Source organism: Neolamprologus brichardi, chromosome 17 (genome assembly GCF_056152115.1).
Source record: "Neolamprologus brichardi isolate AB-2024 chromosome 17, ASM5615211v1, whole genome shotgun sequence".
NCBI classification, from domain to species: Eukaryota; Metazoa; Chordata; class Actinopteri; order Cichliformes; family Cichlidae; genus Neolamprologus; species Neolamprologus brichardi.
Window position 1 is genome coordinate 2,080,494 of NC_142120.1, and position 18,561 is coordinate 2,099,054.

At 45.0% G+C, this 18,561-nt stretch overlaps 1 protein-coding gene across 1 annotated transcript; it reads right to left on the reverse strand.

Moving 5' to 3' along the window:
* Positions 1 to 1,675: 1,675 nt before the first annotated feature.
* On the reverse strand, positions 1,676 to 16,031 carry acsbg2 (acyl-CoA synthetase bubblegum family member 2). Its single transcript, XM_087830609.1, has 15 exons — positions 15,683 to 16,031; positions 11,999 to 12,128; positions 11,708 to 11,826; positions 10,413 to 10,681; positions 9,184 to 9,272; positions 6,720 to 6,840; positions 6,486 to 6,566; positions 6,249 to 6,398; positions 5,937 to 6,113; positions 4,745 to 4,926; positions 4,301 to 4,543; positions 3,998 to 4,215; positions 3,739 to 3,878; positions 3,301 to 3,547; positions 1,676 to 3,011 (listed from the first exon to the last, which is right to left on the reverse strand). Exons 1-15 carry the CDS (start codon positions 15,687 to 15,689, stop codon positions 2,893 to 2,895), a joined length of 2,292 nt encoding a protein of 763 aa, XP_087686735.1. The 5' UTR covers positions 15,690 to 16,031; the 3' UTR covers positions 1,676 to 2,892.
* Between the last annotated feature and the right edge of the window lie 2,530 nt (positions 16,032 to 18,561).

The following is an 18,561-nucleotide window of genomic DNA, read 5'->3' on the forward strand; positions in this document are numbered from 1 at the left end:
CCCCTCCCCGTGTGTCCGATCCTTGACCGCTGCGTGACCCGCCGCAAGGGTTCGAGGAAAGTTCACGTGACGGTCATCGCAGGCCGCAGGGTTAAAAGGACAAGCAGCTCATAATGGTCGTGATGCATTGACCGTCTATTGAGGAAATGCGGCTGTAGGGAGGGACAGTTATTGGCGGAGGCTGATCAATAACCCGGGAGGCTGCGTGGACCTTTTGGCCTGTCGCAGCAGGGACAGCACAGGTGCAGATGAAATAAAGATGGCTGGACGCCGTTTAGCAGCTTCGCTTTCACGCTCGTGACCTTGTTCGTGCCGGTTCAGTGAACGGAGACGATGTTAATGGTTCGGGCAACACAACAGTCTGTGCTGTGAGCAGAACCGTGAGGTCTCTGGTGCAGCCTCTACTTTATGTGCTGGTTTAAAAATGTAATTTTTTGTTAAATTAATGGAAAACAGTGATTTTATCCTTTAGAATAAAAAAGAATCGAATATTTGTGATATTGTAAAAGTTTTAGTATCACAATTCAATTTGGACCCACGATAGCTAACAGTGACCACGTGGTAAAGACTGTGTGCGGATGACCTCCGCCCTTTTTATCCAGCTGATGAGACGCATGAACACAGTTTGCGTAAAAATCCTGTTATTTGTGATAATTCAGCACTGCTGTGGCCAATCCTGCAAAGTGTCACAGCTGCGAAACTAAATATGAATGTGTGCATGTGTTCGTTACTACTGTTCAGTACATTTACATTGTCAGATAAGACAAATAATGGAGCTGGATCACGTGGTGAGACGGTTCTAGTTCACTTACAATATAAATGTTCAGGATTTTCAGTGAAACGGAAGAAACAGAGTTGGGTCCTTTTTTTTTTTTTACTCTTTCCTTTTTACAAGTGAACGTGAAGCGCAGACTTTCGGCTTTATTTTTTCATACATTTTGTTTTAAATGTTTAGGAATTACAGCCATTATTATACAAAGTCCCTCACTTGCTTATGAAGTAATTGAATAAACTCGCAGCTGTCGCCTTGGAGATGCTCTGCCATTCAGTTTTGTTTACCATGGCAACGCAGCCTCCTGAGCCGCGTGCGGTAAGGCTCTTCGGCTCCGTGCTTGCACCTTGACAGAAGCTGCTTCATGATGCGAAAAGCAGAAAAGCATCAGAGGAAATAAGAAACTGAACGTCTGCGAACTACAGAATCCAAACCAAGAGATCGGCCTCTGAAAAAGCGAGCCGTCCTGTGCTGCAGGTTGATTTTTAGTAATCGCATCTATGACAAACTGCTAACGCTGCAAGAATGAAGCTTGCAGCGCGTCGGTTTTTCTCTCCCCCAGCTTCCGCTTAGCATTAGAAGCTCGTGGTTTTTGTGGCCACAAATACGAGATGTGAGAGAAGATCTCACAGAAGTGGAGGAAATATTATCGAGCAGCCTATTTATGGTTGTCGGCACACCGAATAGCATAGAAACGGTTCACATGTGCCACGTATTTAACGAGGCCGTCGGCTCTTTTTTCTTTTTGACACCTGAGTCTGTTCTGATTGTGAGGTTGCATCATCGTCAGAGCCCCGCCTGCTGTCTGCACCGACTTGGGTAAACCGTGTTACTCTGTGCATTTAAATCCCTCCGCGTTACATTTACAAAAACAAAACAAAGGACACGTTTCACAAAGTAGCGTAATGACTTCCAATTTATTCCACAACTGATCAGACACACATTCACATTGTCGTCGTTACAAGCAGCCCTGCTTCACTCTCCTCCTGCTGCTGTTCTTTCAACCCAGACTTCTTTAAGACTAAACAGCTGTTAGGTTCGGGCAGATCCAGGTTCCTGTCAGGGGTGTTGTGAGCCCTCACTGAACCGTTTGCTGCGAAGAGTCTCACAATGCAAGTGCATTCTTTGAACCTTTTTAGGCAACGGATTAAACTAAAAAGGCCATTTGGTGTGTTCCCTCAGCCCATCCTCACTCACCCCGACCCCCCTGAATCACCGTCATTTCCTCCCTTTGTTTTTCATCCTTAAAACAAAACACACAAAAACCCCAAAATTTAACGTAAATGAACAACAAGGCTCAGCTTGGCTCTGCTGGGAGCGCGCCACACACGCCTGCTATATACTAATCTTACAAGATATACAAGATGACCTGTTTTGGAGTGCAAGAGCTGCTTTCAAATTTGTCACATTTGTCACATCGCAGACGAGGCCGATGGTAGGCGATCTTAAGCTGAAAGCTATTTGCTATAAACTGACAATACAGTCCTATAACTTATGTACAATTTACTTCATCTCCATGTGAGTGCAAAATAAACGTATTCCTGACACGACCGAATGAATCGAGGTGGTAAAACATATTTACAGTATTACAAAATAAAAAAAAAAGAGTCACACAAATGAAAATACCTGACAGACACCAAAACGCAATAGATATGGCTTCATGACAGACTGAGAACGATAGCTTAAATTCAACAGCAGAACATTTTTGACATTTAGAAAACAAACAACAAAAAGGAGTGAAATCAACGAGAGAAACACCAAGCACATGTGAACGTGTGATTGTGGGATTTCACTCCATCCGATGCTCATTTGGTAAACAGAAACTTTGGTAAAGTGAAAATAAATACACACAAATTATTCATAAAACCCCCAAAACATCCCGTTGTTATCAAGTATTCTGGTTTGCGTCGCTGCTGCTACTTCATTGATCACACGTCGCTGCTCCTTCCAGAAATACGAATAAATAAGCTCAATTTAACCTCATTTGGCTTCTGTTCTGTACAACAATCATAAATGTAAACTGAGACAGACTGAGCGCGACTTAAGGCAGTAAAAAAACCAAATTTAAATACAGGAGGAACCCAGCAGTGGACTGAATGATGCAAATGGTCCCAGCAGGTTTATTTGGGTGGCAGGGGGTTGTCGGGGGTTGCTGGAGACGCCACGTCCTTGTAACAGTTATCGATCTGCTCCTTGTACATCTTCATCACCACCGGCCGCTTCAGCTTCATGGTGGGGCCTGCAGGCAAAGAGGATTCGTGCTGTTTAACTCCTGCGAGGTGTAGCGTGAGCCGTACCAGCGCATCACCACACGCATCCTCCTGCTGTAACTTATGTTTCTCTGTAACGGACTTATTTGAGCTACCGTACTCAATATCTCATGTGTTTTAGCTCCAAAAAGGCAGGAAATACCCAAATGTGAGTAACTGTGACTACAAATAGATGTGAAAACATCATCATCATCGTGCATCTTATTAAATGTCGTGTCAAAGCCGCTGTCTAATAAAATAAACCGTCCATTCACTCACCCAGCTCTCCTCCGCCGACAGAGAAGTCTCGATCCAGGACGACCCACTTCTGAACGCGCTGAGCGTTGGAAGTGGACTTCTCGTTGACTCTTTTGATGCCCTCCTGGATGGCAGCGTTGACCGCAGGGTCTCGTCCGCCCGAGATCTCGGAGACGCGCGTGGCCTTGCTGCCCAGCTGCCTGCACAACTCCACAGCTTCTGGCGTCAGCTCGTCCTGTGGATCGCCCGTGTCTGGGTTCACTTGGCACTGGAGGGTGAGGAAAAAAATCCAATAAATATCAGAAACCAAAACAGCACGATTCTGAAAATCCCAACGGTGTAGTTTCTCAAAGCGACCACCAGGTGTCAGTGCTCCTTTCCTCACTCTGTTAAAGCAGCTGCACTGATGCAGTGTGCTTCCCCCCTCACTCCTCCCGTTCTCACTGTCTGAATCTTTACCTTGATGGTGAGCAGCATGGACAGAAACTTCCTCTTGTCTCCGATCAGCATGGCGTTGCTAATCAGCGGCACGGCCTCCTTCACCGCGTCCTCTATGGGGACAGGAGGGATGTTCTCGCCTCCGGCTGTGATGATCAGCTCTGTGAACGAAAAGAAGAACAAACCTGAAGCATTCGGCCTGGAGAAAAAGGAGAACTGATGTTCTTCATTTAAATAGATAAATAAAAATCTGCTTCAGTTCCAGCAGAGTGCGATTTACCTTTAATCCGCCCGGTGATAAAGAGGAACCCGTTCTCGTCTTGCTTGCCCAGGTCACCCGAGTGCAGCCAGCCCTCCGCGTCCAGCGCCTCCTCCGTCTTGTCGGGCATATTGAGGTAACCCATAAAGACGTGGCGTCCCCAGAAGCAGATCTCGCCGTTTTCCTCCTCGTCTTTGTTGTGCAGCTTCGTTTTGCACCCCGGGAGCTCGATACCGCAGCTGCAAGAGAGCAGTCGTGTGACTCACCAGTGAGTATCGGTTGTTCCCTGCGAGCCGTCAAACCAACGCAAAGAGAAAAACGTACCTGGTGAGCTTGAAGGCATCGTGGCGGGAGATGGTGTGAGGGCCGCTGCTCTCGCTCATGCCGTACAGCTCGCACAGAGGGATGTTGAGGCTGAGGAAGAACTGCAAGGTGTCTTTGGTGATGGGGGCGGCGCCCGTGTAGCACTTGGTGCAGCGGTCCAGGCCCAGGGCCTTACGCACCTTTTTGAACACAAGCTTTTTGGCTATGTGATAGCTGACCGGAGCGCTGCCTGGTGCCGCGTTCCTGAGGAGAAAGAGAGAGAACGCAGCATGAGGTGGAAGGCTGCTCCAGCTGATGAAAATAAATAAATAGTTACAGTGTTTCAACAACAATCCTGCATCTGCACTGATGTTCCACAAGAACATCTCAGCAAACTGAAACAGGAACCTCCCACCTCTGAGGAAACGATTCAGCCCCTTCTTAAAGAAACAAAAACACACTCACTGGTTCAGCTTGCTCAGATTGGTCCGCAGACCCACATCTTTGGCCCAGGCGGCCACTTTCCTTCGCACGGTGGAAGACTTTGCTCCAACAGCTTTCATCTTCTCCTGCATCTTCTCCCAGACACGTGGGACGCCCATGAAGGCCGTCGGACGCGCCTCCTTCAAAGTGTCTACCAGCGAACCCTGTAAGTAAACAAACAAACAGCCTTAATGTTTGGCATGATTGTAGCTAAAAGACTTCTTCTTAGAGCCTGGAAATCACCATCTCCTCCACTGTTCAGGGTTTGGCTACGTGAGATGAAGCTTGTTTGTATATTGAAGAGGTTCGTTATCGTTTGGCTGACACCCATTTTAAGTTTGTCGAAATCCGGGGCCCTTTTCTCAATCATATTAATGGGAATTTAACATAAACTTTAACCTATTTGACTGCACTTTGTGTTTGTGTGAAACTGCACCTCTGCCGGACCCTGATTCCTTCCTGGACTTGTTTCCCACATCTTCTGGTCGTGGTGAACTCTCTGTTGCCCTGTCTAACCTCACACAGAAGATCATCTTTTTTGGACATTGGTGTTTCTTTTGAACTTTTGATTTGTACTGGCTAACTGGTGTATTTTTATTTATTTACTTTGTTTTTATTTTTTTCCTTTTCTTTCCTGTTTTCCTGTTTGGGGTCTTTTTTTTGTTGTGTTTGGTTTCTGTTTTTTCTTTTTTTCGTCTGTGCTTAAATGTTGTTTTTGAATCTTATGTCCTTTGTCTGGTGTGACGTTATGTAACTTTGAACTTAAAATCTTATAAATAAACATTAAATTAAAAAAAAAAGAAGAAACAAACAAACAGGAAAATACAAATAAAAATCAAACATTTTCACAACTTACACAAAAAGAGGATTTTGACCGTGAAGAGAGAGAGGACGTGTGAAAGAAACAGAAGCAGTTTGTGTAACAGACGGACTAAAGAGCCACGTGAGGAACCAGAGGGGGGCGCTATGCTACTTTTCTGTTAATTTTACATCATTTAAATTACTGATGGGTATTTGTAATCACACACTTGGTTCTTGTTCTATAGCAGCCACACAGCAGCGTACAGCAGGCCTGTTATATTGACCGTGCTGTGCAGGTGAACCTATTAAACGGGCTGATCAGCGTTTATTTCGTGCGCCGGCGTGTTTGTGTTGTCTGTGGTGTGCGTCTCACCTTCAGGGCGTCGGGCTGAGCGAAGTAAGTCACCCCTCCCATCTTCATGGTGATCCAGATGTCGACCATCTGGGCCGCGATGTGGCTCAGAGGCAGGTAGCTGACCACCACCTCCTGAGCCTGGGAGGCCGCGGCGAGACCCACGTGCTTGGCGGTGGAGTAAGCGGTCCAGGTCAGCTGAGAGAGAGTAAAGATGAGGTGATTGTTGTAGAGTTTCACATCTTTACTGTAACAGTAGATCAAACTAATCAGCTGATTAGAGGCACATTGGCTCAGAATGCTCCTGAGGATGTGAGGATGGGTGGAGCTTACGTTGTCGTGGCTGAGCATGACTCCTTTGGGCTGGCCCGTGGTTCCTGAGGTGTAAATGAGCGAGCAGCACTGGTTGGGCTTCTGGCTGGCGATGATGGCGTCGAGGGGAGCGTCGGGCTCGTCGCGTCCAAGCTCCAAGAACTCGGCCCACTGCGGCAAACGAAGAAAAATAACAACACTTCGATCGTGCCTCTTGTGCTCAGCAGCTTCTCTTTATGCACAGACGTGTGCGCTTACCGTGTACAGGTTTGGTTTCTTCTCTTTTAGTTCGTCTTTGTACTGGACGATGGCTTTCAAGTGTGGCAGCTGGTCCTCAACCTGTGGACGGATGTGAAGACGATCAGTAAATCCACTCGTGGGATTCCTTCAGTTTAAGTTACGACTTTTACAGCTTGGTTTAATAAACGCACATTTATGGTTTTTTGTTCAGCGTGTTGCTCCACATCCACGTGTAACTCACTCTCATCTTACCTGAAGGATTTTCTGCAGCTGTTTGTGGTTCTCCACCACGATGATATTAGCCTCGGAGTTTTCTGCTACGTACTGGCACGCCTCAGGGGAGTTGGTGGTGTAGATGCCCACAGCAAACCCACTGTGACACAGAGACACGTCACAGTCAGCTATAGAGCCGTTTACTTCTCTATAATGTTCTAATCGAATCAATATCATGTTGATTAAGAGGCCTTCCATTTGCAGATATGCATTTGATAAGTGAATATAGATATTGTTCATTTGCTTCCAGTCGCCATGGAAACAAGAGCTTGCAGATGAATCAGAAGCGCAGAGTTACATTCAAGTCATACGATGGATGAACTGAGCACACTTGGTGGAAACGCATCAGCACATGAATCAGGTTTGTGTTGCATCTGTGCAGCTGCGTAAGTTTAGTGTGACCAAAGGTATAAGTCAGCCAATCAAGTGAGAGCTTTTACCAAGGTACATTTAAGACTTTAATTTGTTATGACACAGAATGCAATTAAACATTTATTTTAATGGCTGCAAAAAATATATATAATAATAATAATAATAATAATAATAATAATAATAATAATAATAATAATAATAATAAATAAATAAATAAATAAAAATAATAATAATTATTATTTACTGATTATTATTATTATTATTATTATTATTATTATTATTATTATTATTATTATTAATAATAATAATAATAATTAATAATTAATAATTAAAAATAAATAAATAAATAAATAATAATAATAATAATAATTAATAATAATAATTAATAATAATAATTAATAATTAATAATTAAAAATAAATAAATAAATAAATAAAAATAATAATAATAATAATAATAATAATAATAATAAATAATAATAATAAATAATAAATAATGATAATAAATAAATAATAAATAATTAATAATAATAATAATAAAATAATAATAACTTTCGCAGTTATTTGCTGAAAGTGTGACTTGACTCTACAGGACGTCACTGTAAATAAAACTGACCTGAACTGAATCAGCTGCAGACTGAAGTTATTTTCGTGGCACTTTTCATACGTAAAAAACAAAACTATGTTCATCAAAACGACGCGCAGGGCTATTCCCAGCAATGGGTGGAGAACATGCAGCATGCAAATGAAAAGCAAATCGCTTTAACCCTGCATTTCAACAAAGCAGCAATATGTTAAATGTTTGCTCAGACTGAGCTGCAGATGCCCGAAAATTCAGGACATCCCGATGTTACCACAGGAGAACCACTCCTCCCCTTTCTTAACAATCTGATGAAAATGGGTCAACAGAACCCACCTGACCTATGACAGCACCGTTTTACTAGAACACAGAGCTCCCGCTCTAAAACACAGTGAGATATGATGCAGGATGCGATTCAAATGTTTCGCTCCGGTGTGGAAATCTGAGCCTTAAACTGAAGTTTCCAAACACGACCTGATTGCATTCATCACGACCGGTTTGTTGACATTCCAGCTGACCTTTTTGTTGTGATCATTAAGCAGGGAGCGGCGTTCAAGCATGCACAGTATCGGTATCAGAGTGCGTGGAAAGAATGAGCTTCTCTATAAACAGATTTAAGAGTTAAGAATCAAAGCAAACATGAAACTGTCACCAGAATCGGCGTGAAAAGATAATGGATTGGATTTATAAAGCGCTTTTCAAGGCACCCAAAGCGCTTTACAATGCCACTATTCATTCACTCTCGCATTCACACACTGGTGGAGGCAGCTACAGTTGTAGCCACAGCTGCCCTGGGGCAGACTGACAGAAGCGAGGCTGCCATATCGCGCCGTTGTGTCCTTGTGCCCAAGGACACAACGACCAGGACAGAGTGCCCGGGGATCGAACCGGCGACCCTCCGGTTACAGATACGCTCCCGAACACCCTGAGCCACGGTTGCCCGATCACAGGATGACAGATGTTTGGTGATGTCAGCAGCTGAGCCTCAGCCAATCAGTGCCTTTAGACTCTTACTTTGGCTCGAGGGTCTCGGTTTCTTGCACTCAATTAGCGTGTTGGATAACAAGCATGGGTTCATTCATAGTGAATACTTCTGCAGCAAAGCTGAGGAGCTTGTGATTGCTGTTATGTGATCAGTGCACAGACACAGAGTACAAACACAACACAGACGGAGAAATAAGCCTTAAAAAGCACATCAGCATTATCAGGAAGATGCACTGATTGGATGCACAGCGGATCCAATCAGGAATCGAATCATCGCATGTAAGAGCACGAGCTCTTGGAAAGTGAATCAAAATTGAGTGCAGCATCTGAGTGAACACGCTTCAACCGCCCATCAATCCATCAAAAAGACGGTACTCTGGCCCACAGGACACACCAGCAGACGCGCTGCCACACGTAAACATCAGCGTGTAGATAAGAGCCACAGGTACAGTGAGCAGGAGGGTTAGGGTCGTGTAAAGGAAGTATTCAGGGCTGACGATGAAACTCACCCCGCCAAAATGGCTCCGATGTCTGCGACGAACCACTCAACGGAGTTGAAGCCCAGGATCCCAACGCCGTGGTAACGCTCCAGTCCGAGCTGTAAAGGCGAGAGCGCACTTAGAGTCGCAGCAGATCTGGCACAAGTCTCACTTCCATCGTTGCGATTGTTGTTACAAATCACTTGTTTAATATTTACCTTTTGTTATTACTTCGGGTTATTTTGTATTTGACAGGATAAAGAAGGGGGCGGTCTGCTTGTTACAAACTAGAGTGCAGACAAACGCAGCAGATTCAGCCTGACTTTCTTTTCACAAACACAGACAGTTTGAGGCGTCAGGTCTTCCAGCTGATGCTCGTGGGACCTGAGGTTAGCTGAGGTGCTGCAGCCAGCATTCATGAAGTCGTTCATTCATCGTTGAAAGATAATAATCAGGTGTAGCTGAGCGTGTTACGAAGCACAAAACAAAAACTATCTGAGCTTCATTTATCATGTGAGCGAGGGCGAAGTTCAGCTCTACGATTTGGAGTCGAGGTTGGTTTGTGTGTGTGAGACGCAGAGAGAAACGTCCGAGTTTGTGTGTCGGTATAAATGAGTCAGCCTGCTGTCTAACAATGACATGCTCTGTGCTGCTGAGGCCTCGCCGTCTGGCCTGACATTTCAACCCTTTGGTGCGGCGACACGTGCTGTCTAGACTCGGCACAAAGACGAACGCACGTTAAAACGGCTCGAAGAACTCGAGGAAACAGAAATCTGTTGATGCTGAGGAAGCCCAGCTGTGTGTCAGAGCTGCAAGCAGCAATTCTTCTTCTTCTTATTGATTTATCTGCTTTTTATGAGCCATCACTAAGATTTCGTCCAGGAAATGTTGGGACAATCAGTCTGGAGAGTGTCTGCAGTTATTCTCTCGCGTGTAGCGCACAGCTGTGCCCGCCAGCTCTTCACTACTGCTGGTTATATCATGTTGCTGCCTGTGTGAGGCAGCACGCAGGTCAGGAAGGCCATAGCCATCTTTATCTTTCTTCTTCTGGCTGAACAGGAAGTGCATTTGGCGTTTAAAAGTCAGCCAAATCAAATCTGCGGAGCCGCCTGCTGTGGTGACAACAGCAGCCAAAATTATCTTTCACTGTCTGACAGACGAGTTTTGCTCAAAAACTGAACTCAGCTTAATTTTATGTCCTTAAAGTAACAAATCAACCGTAGATGGAAACGTTACCCAAAGAATAAAAGAAAAACTACCTTCAGGAAGCTCTTGGCGGCGGTGCGGCAGGTCTGGTAGTAATCTTTGTATTTCAGGCTTTTCTGCTGGTCGCCCTCCTTCCAGCACAGAGCCGTATGTTCGCCGTAGCGCTCCACGGTCGAGACGAACATCTGGCTGACCGTCAAAGCGGGTTCAGCGGCCAGACCGGACTCCTCCATCCTCAGCTTCACCTCTCCGTCGCGCTGCGTCGTCCACAGACGGGGTTCTGCTGCCGGCACCGACAGGGAGTCTGGGCGCTGGGCGCTCGCTGGAAGATGTGCGAACAACAGTCAGAGAATCGATGGAAGGCGGGCCTCGGCAATAGATCTGTACGCATCTGCCGTCCTTGAAAACTGCGACAAACACCCTTTATAACACTCAAAACTAGTCTCAGCCAATCGTAACAGAGCTGGCATGAGTCACAGTGACAGCCAAGAGTTAGCAATCGCTTCAGCTTGGCATTCTTTAAAAAAAACAAAAAGGTGGTATTATTTTAAAAGCTTTATAAATAATAAAATATAAACACGCCATGCGAGTGACTTCCTGGTTAAAATTATGATCAGATCATCTTTAAATAAAACCGTCTGTTTGCCAACAATCTCCGATTATCGTAGGAGGCCGAGGGCTCGCACCAAAACTCTGACAACAAAACCAATCGATGTGTGATCGTTTCTGCAGGGAAGCTCCGCCTCCACGTTCTGCTCTCACACAGAGACAAACTGCAGCAGGATGTTTGAATGTGCAGCAGAACAGCGTCACACGGAGGGTTTATGACTATTTATGATTCGTTTAGAGCAGGGCTGGAAATACTCTCATGAAAAAGCCACCAGCAGTTATTATTACATGTTAAGAGCTCCTCTTTAATAAAGTCTTTAAGAATCATGAATGATAACGAATGTCAATTAACTTCGGCTCACAGTGCACAGTTCCCTTTTCGTGGTTATAAACAGATCGCGGAGCAACGCGTGTGCCGGGTTTTCCTCACCCACTGAGACGGGAAAGAATGTCACCGTTTAAAGGCAGGAAAAGGGAAGTGGAGCTCGCTCTGCCAGAGAGCGCAGAGTTCCTTCACGTCTGTTTGCTCTACTTCCTCAGGAAGGAGAAAAAAAGATAACATCAGCATTTACAGCGAGCACAGAGATGGGATAAAACGCGAGGTCACGACCTTTCTGTACGGACGCTCCTATAAATGACACCGAAGTCGTCTGATTGTACGTCTGCATGCTGCTTATCGCAATTCTTCCAGCGCCGCCCTGGTGAACGCCGGATGCTCGGGAGCTCCCCCTGCACTCACCTGCTGGTGTGTTTGAGCTCTGCTCCGCGGGGACCTCTGTAGTCGTGGTGCTGCTGGTGGCGTCATGGGCGCCGGTCTCCTCTTCCCTTTCCCCTGCGGACTCTTCCTCTGAAGACTCACTAAAGAGAAAGAAAGGAGAAAATAACCCACAGTGGGTGTGGGTCAGCAGGTGGAGCAAAGATCATGCCCTCATCCCAACTGTTGGTGGTGTAAACACCGTCACGACCTCTCTGTAGGCAGTTCAAGCTAAGACGGGCTTATTTTAGGGGCGTGTAACTTGTGTTGACGTACTTTGCTGTGTCCGCGATGCCGTCGGCGAGGGAGGCCGCGCTGTCCGCCGTAACGCAGGGCGACTCCAGGAAGCCGACTTCTCTGGGAGGCTCCGTCACCCCTGACATGCTGGTGGACTCGCACAAGGTTACTGAAACAGAGGATGATCAGGGTGTCTTAGTGTTCACAACAAGGAAACAGTTACACACATGACTGAGAGGCTCCAGGAGAAAGACCCCTCCCCCCAGCTGGATCCCAGGAGTGGAGTGCATTTGGGGGATTTGTGCTGTAATAACTAAATCATTTAAGTCGTTTGCTATTTAGATCTTAGACTTTAAAGAATCATAACTGACAAAGCAATAAGATCCAAAGGACTGAAACATTTGGCTTTCCTTCTCTAATTAGCGCACATTAGCTGACACTGACGTGTGACAGCCAGCAGTGGGCGGTACTCACAGAAGTCGTGCGTCCTGTAGGGCACTAGGTCATGTAACCCTGCAGTTGCAGTGTTCTTGCAAAGTGTCACGAACCTGCCCGACTTCTGTCTCGTGATCAGATAAAATGCAGCTGCTTAGAAATCTCACCGAGATCATTGCGACCATTTAAAAAGCTGATCTCTGCTCAGGACGTGCAGAGAGCGACCTGCGACGCACTCGATCGCACCGCGAGAAGAAGAGCTGTTCAAAGCCTGGATGATAACGCAACATATGGAGCCCGGCTAGCAAACACACGTTACAGATAACGCCGTCTTTCTACTAATAATCGACTGCGACTGCTGCGCTTGGTCAACAAAACACCTCAATAAAGAATATTTACACTGCTCCACCCTCCTGGTGTCGAGTGGAAGAGAAACTGATGATGATTGTGAAATATCATTTTGAAAGATAGAACAGAAAGAAAGTGGAAACCCCAACTGGGACATTAGAGCGTGTCCCAACTGGGACATTAGAGCATGTCCCAACTGGGACATGTTCCCTCTTCTCTCAGTGATCTTGTGATTTACATGCCAAGCCGATCCGTACCACCCCCCCCTTCCCCTTTTTCCTGCCTTTCCCACCGTTTCGTTCATCACAGGAACCATGTCAGACCTCTCTATCATTCAAACCACTGCTGTCCCAGCTGGACACCCCCTCCTCTCTCCTTCCTCTTTGGTAAATCACAGGACTTATCTGTTTATGTAAGAGGGCTGAGAACACATACCAGCAGCTTCATCTATCTGCTCTAGCAGCAGCCCATCATTTCTCACCTCTTAGGGGCCAACCGGGCTCAGTCCCATGGGCGAAAAAACAGAAACAAACAAGCTCCAGAGAGCCAAAAATAATTTTTGTGACACATTTGAAACATATTCCCAACCTAAACTTTCCATAGTGGAATAAAACACAGGTCAGCTGGATTATTTCATGTATGAATTGCATCTAAACTGGAAGAATTCATCACATTTAGCCAAAAACACGTCGCTGAGGAGGAACATGGGCTTGATTTGGATTTGATCAGGATGTTTAAAGGTCTCTCTGTGGACGTGTCGGCTCTGGTGCAGCTGCAGATTCCTCTGTGGAGGCAAGCAGGCAGGCCTGGGACTGACAGGGGGCAGATTCAAAATCGCCTCCCCTCCTCTTACTTCAGTCACTGCTGCGTTCTCGTGACGTGATGGGGAGGATTCTGAGCGTGACGCTGATCTCGAGGTTCAATCGCTCATCAACCCTACCAGTCTGCAAACGAAGGCTGAATATAGCCTTTAGAAACTCTATGAGCTTTCATCACCTGGTATGAACCCCCCCCCCCCCCCCCCCCCCCCCCCCCGTTCAACTGGCAGCAAAAACACCTTGAAAACATCCATCGGTGGTCAACAAGGGGAGCGGTGTTATTGATCCACGAGCAGGCTAAGAACACATTTCCCCGGCTGCTGTGATAAACTTTCAGTTTTTCCAATCAATAATTTTTCTTCTGTGGTTTTCTGATAATCACCCATGGGAAATGTGTGGACGTCCCATTTAATTATCTCTCAATCACCAAAATTACAAACCTCTGATTCTCTTAGCCGATATAGATTAACCCGTCAATCAATGCTTGTGTCAATAAAGTGTTGAAACCCGCCTGACTGAGCCATGGCTTTACTTCCTTCACAACAATGTTTCTAATACTCAGTGTGTGTGATGGAGAGCCTGTACGTGTTTAGCAGGTTTGGCCTCTGTCACCACAGCAGCAACATGGATGCTTTCACCTTGTTTTCAGGATGTGAAAAAATCCAAAACAGATTCAGTAGCAACACTATCAGAGCAGCTGTGGCCCAGGAAGTAGAGCAGGCGGTCTACCAATCAGAACAGTGGATGGATTCCCCAGCGACTCCTGTCTACATGTTGAAGTATTTTGGGTAAGATATCAAAGAAAATGCTTGCATTGATTTTTTTATTTGTTTGCAGTAAAAAGGGCGTTAACTGTTTAGAAAAGGTCTGGACTTGTTCTTTCAGCTCTACAGAGCTGCCGAGCACATTTTTTAATCACTAATAAAACTACTATACCACAGTTTAGCTTTCCACAGACCGAGGTGACGTGTTCAAATGCACCTGTTTGAGAAGTCACAACCAAAGACCCAACCAATCAATGATCAGAGTAGCTGCTCGATCACTTTCTGCTGACTCTCTGTTGCTCCTGTTGATGAAGCACGGCCATTCTGCATGCTTTTGTTTTCATGAAGTTTCCTTGTCATAAGACAGCACAGCCAGTGCCAAGGATGAATCATCTGACGGATTCAGCACAGTTGTGCAAAATGCAGCATCCACTCTAACAGGGGGGGGGATTGTACTGCATAGCAACAGCTGTTTCATTCAGAAAGGGAACTGCAGTATCCCCCCCCCCCCCTCCCCCTCCCCAATCCTTGAACAAAAAAGTGTCTGCCCCAAAACCAAATGAGGGACTCTCCCCAAAACAATACCACCATGCTTGCAAACTTCACTTGGGTTAATCCCCTTTTAAACTGTACGGACCAAAAGTCCCCCCTCCCTCCCCCCTAAATTTTCATTTTTCTTCACTCGAGCTCTATTTCTGTTTGTCCAGAGCAACAGCCAGCTCACTTCACCTAAAGCCACAGTGCTGCTGCTCTAAACGAAAGTGAGATACAGTGAATTCCCAAAAATCAGTGAATGATCTCCTCCTCCTGCTTCCATCCAGCTGCTCCTTCCACGCAGCGCGCACTGGGCGTCATCCTCAGAAACCCCACGGTACACTGGGTACATTTTTTCCAACTTAATCTATTTGCATGCTAAGCAGACTTTTTTTAATGGCTATTTTAAACGTGAGCCAAATTACAGAGAGAAATACAGATGGATCTGCTGGGTGGGCTACACCCTTTTAGGAAGAGACCAGGTCTGGGCAGGTTGTCTAGACACACCCAAGCCGTAAACTTAAGACCTTTTTTTTCTGTAACACATTTATTATCATGTATTATCCTATTAACGTCTAAAGCAAGCTTCACTGAACCGAGACATAAAAAACTCAAATTATAAACCAGGAAATTGTAGATCTGAAGGCGAAACATCTTAATTCAGAGTCCAATCTAAGGCCTTTAAATGCAACACGCACACGCGCAGGCGGTTTAATTAACGGAAAAATCGTCACCAACCGGTTTCTGGTCAAACCTGATGTGTCGACGTGAAACCGAGCTTAAAACAAAACCAGAAAAGCTCCACACAGGGCTCAAATACTTACACTGCATTGCTGGAAGCTGATTCTTATTCCGGTTTGGTTGTCTGTTTCTTCGTGACTAGATTTTTCTTTAATCTTCCGTTTTTTCTTCGTGTTTTCCGTTAACGCCGTGGCTTCTGTTTGCCGCTAAACACGCACCGACCGGTCACTGTCTACTCAAGCAGCAGATCATTCATTTTCAAACACACAGCCGGCTCCGTGGGTCCCACCCACCCTGGAAAAAAAAAAGAAATCCACTCAGGGTGGGGCCTGTCGGTTTCCCCCGGTCGCACCGCCCCCCTCACAGCACCGCCATTCTGATTGGTTCAAATTGCTCACACCACAGGACCTGGTTTCCATACAAGGCTACGCAGGGTACATGGACACAGAGGGGGCGGAAGTTGCAGTGAGCGCACGAGCTCGTCTGCCCCTCCCTCCTCCACCCTCGAGCGTACACGTCGCAGATATGCAGGCTCGAGGGGGGCGGCGGGTTACTATCGGACAAACTGCAGAGCCCTGACAGCTAGCTAGCGCCTGTGCTTGGCTTTAGCTTCGTGACTTTCCACTGACAGAAACGTGCACTTCAAATGCACCACATCCTGCAACCTACATTATTATAACTACTGCACATGCTCCTTTTCGTCTTCATTAAAGTTTACCAACGACGGCAATTTAAGATAAGATAAGATAGATAAGATAACTCTTTATTGTCATTGCACAGTCATACATAGTACAGTAGTACAATGAAATTGGAAAACTGTCCTTATGACATGTAAATATAACATAACAAATGTCCATCTATAAAAGAAGAAGCTGAAAATCAGCTTTTTTCTTTTTGTTTGACAAATTGACAACTGCTACATTTTACTTTCATACTTTTCTATTTATATTTCACTACAATTCAACTGGATTTTTTAAAAATCCTCACTCCGGCTCCAGTTCACTGCTCTACTTAGTTTATAAATTAGGACTTTGCAGTAAACAGGAGACCTGGTAAACTACAGAGCTTCGACCTTAAGCTTGACAGACCAGTCCTGTATTAATGGTTTTATGAGTCACAACCTAATATGGATTAAAAACAAAGGGATGGGAGGGATCCAGATAAACGCTGTTGACACACACAGAACTTGTGTAAAATATGTAAACAAAGCTGTAATGGGGAACGAGTCCACGACCTCTCGTGAACTGCACGTTTCCCCCGAGGTTAATGAGGGTGTGGAGTCACAGCTGAATTTACACATCCATCCGTAGCTCAGTGTGAACGTCAGTGAGCTGCTATTAATCCGTGTTGTTTCATGACTATTCACTCATGTCCATCGGTGTCAGCGATGAATGAAAGAATTTCCTTAAGGCAAATTTCCCCTGAAGTCCCGCCTGCATCGAGAGGTGAGGCAGTTCAAGGAGAGGAAGAGGAAAGTACAGAAATGTCCTCCACGGACTAATTACACGAAAACACACAGGATTAAACCTTCACTTGGGCATTTAACCTTACAAGAAATTAATGCCACCTATTTTCAGTATTAAATGATATTTTTCATTCAAAAAATTAAATTTTTTTGCAAATTATAAAATGCGTCTGGATATGCATGGCGTGTGTCATCACATGATTATCTTCATGAGCCTTACTTCTCTCTCTTTTTTTAAAGATGAATCTTAAAATGACTGAAGATGCTCCGTCATTATTGGTCTATGGAAAGATCAGTATCAGCCAATCGCCGGGAGAGACGAGCACCACACCACAGCATCAGATGACACGCAGGGACCGGCTCATCCAGTACAACCATGCGCACATGCTCTAGAGCTGCAGGATGCATTAGTGCTTACGCAACCCACGCTGAGGGTACGGCCGGTCAGAGGCATCATCTCTTCCTTTCTCTCTCATCCTACTCTCAGGCAGCAGCACACCGACTCTCAGTTTCTGTCAGACGTTTTTGTTACGTCCTTTGATGTCTGTAACGTGCTGTAAATGTCAAAGCATTTTAATATGAAATTAGTTGAATTCTTACTTCACACAGTACTATTTGGTTCAATCTATTTAAATGTGCCACCTTTTATAGGCTACACATTTCCACTTGTTTTCTTTGTAAACTGTTAATGTTTAAGGGCAGTAAAAAGCAGAATATGTTTTTTGGACTAGTGTAATATGAAGGATAAATTGCCCATTTTAATACTAATATACTGATTGAATGGATGTCTACCTCAATATTATACTTGAATATAAGTGTATTTTGAAAATAATTTTAAATTTAAGTAAGAAGGCAGTGCCCTCGAGAACACCCGTTTGTGGTGAGTATTGTCTGTTTTTATGCTTATAAAACAACTTTGTGATATAAAGATTTAATTCCAGAAAAGTTGGGATGCTGGGAAATGTGAATAAAAACAGAATGAAATAACACAAATTTCCAAATATCATAGATCCATATTTTATTCACAATAGAACAGAAACTATTTTCCTATTTCATGGAGAAAAAATAGCTCAGTTTGAGTTTGAAGGCTGCAACAAATTTCTTTAAAAAGTTGGGACTGGGGTAACAAAAGCCTGGAAAAGCAAGATTTACTAAGAAGAAACATCTGCCATCTTAAGCTCATTAATGCAGCTTAAGAGCCACATGTGAACATGATCCAGAAATCCTATCTGCTGCCAACTTATCTGGACCAAAGCTCATTTAAAATGGACAGAAGGAACCTGAAAAACTGGAGGAGAGGACCACCCCTTGTTGTCAACGCTCAGTTCAAAAGCCAGTGTTTCTGCTGGGGGAAGAATTTACAGGTGCATTGTGATGCAAACCTCTCTGAAACCCTACAACACAATTTATATTGTAAACTGATGTACTACACATCATGTGACAGCCCACTGCTACTCTGATTGGCCTGCTCAGTATACTGTTGATTTCTCGTGTCCA

Excerpts from the sequence above, each read along its gene's own strand:
- acsbg2 (XM_087830609.1), bottom strand. Across the intron at positions 11,827-11,998 it reads GGCATCGCGGACACAGCAAA|TGAGTCTTCAGAGGAAGAGT; the intron begins GTACGTCAACAC and ends CTTTCTCTTTAG. Across the intron at positions 4,216-4,300 it reads GATGCCTTCAAGCTCACCAG|CTGCGGTATCGAGCTCCCGG; the intron begins GTACGTTTTTCT and ends GCTCTCTTGCAG.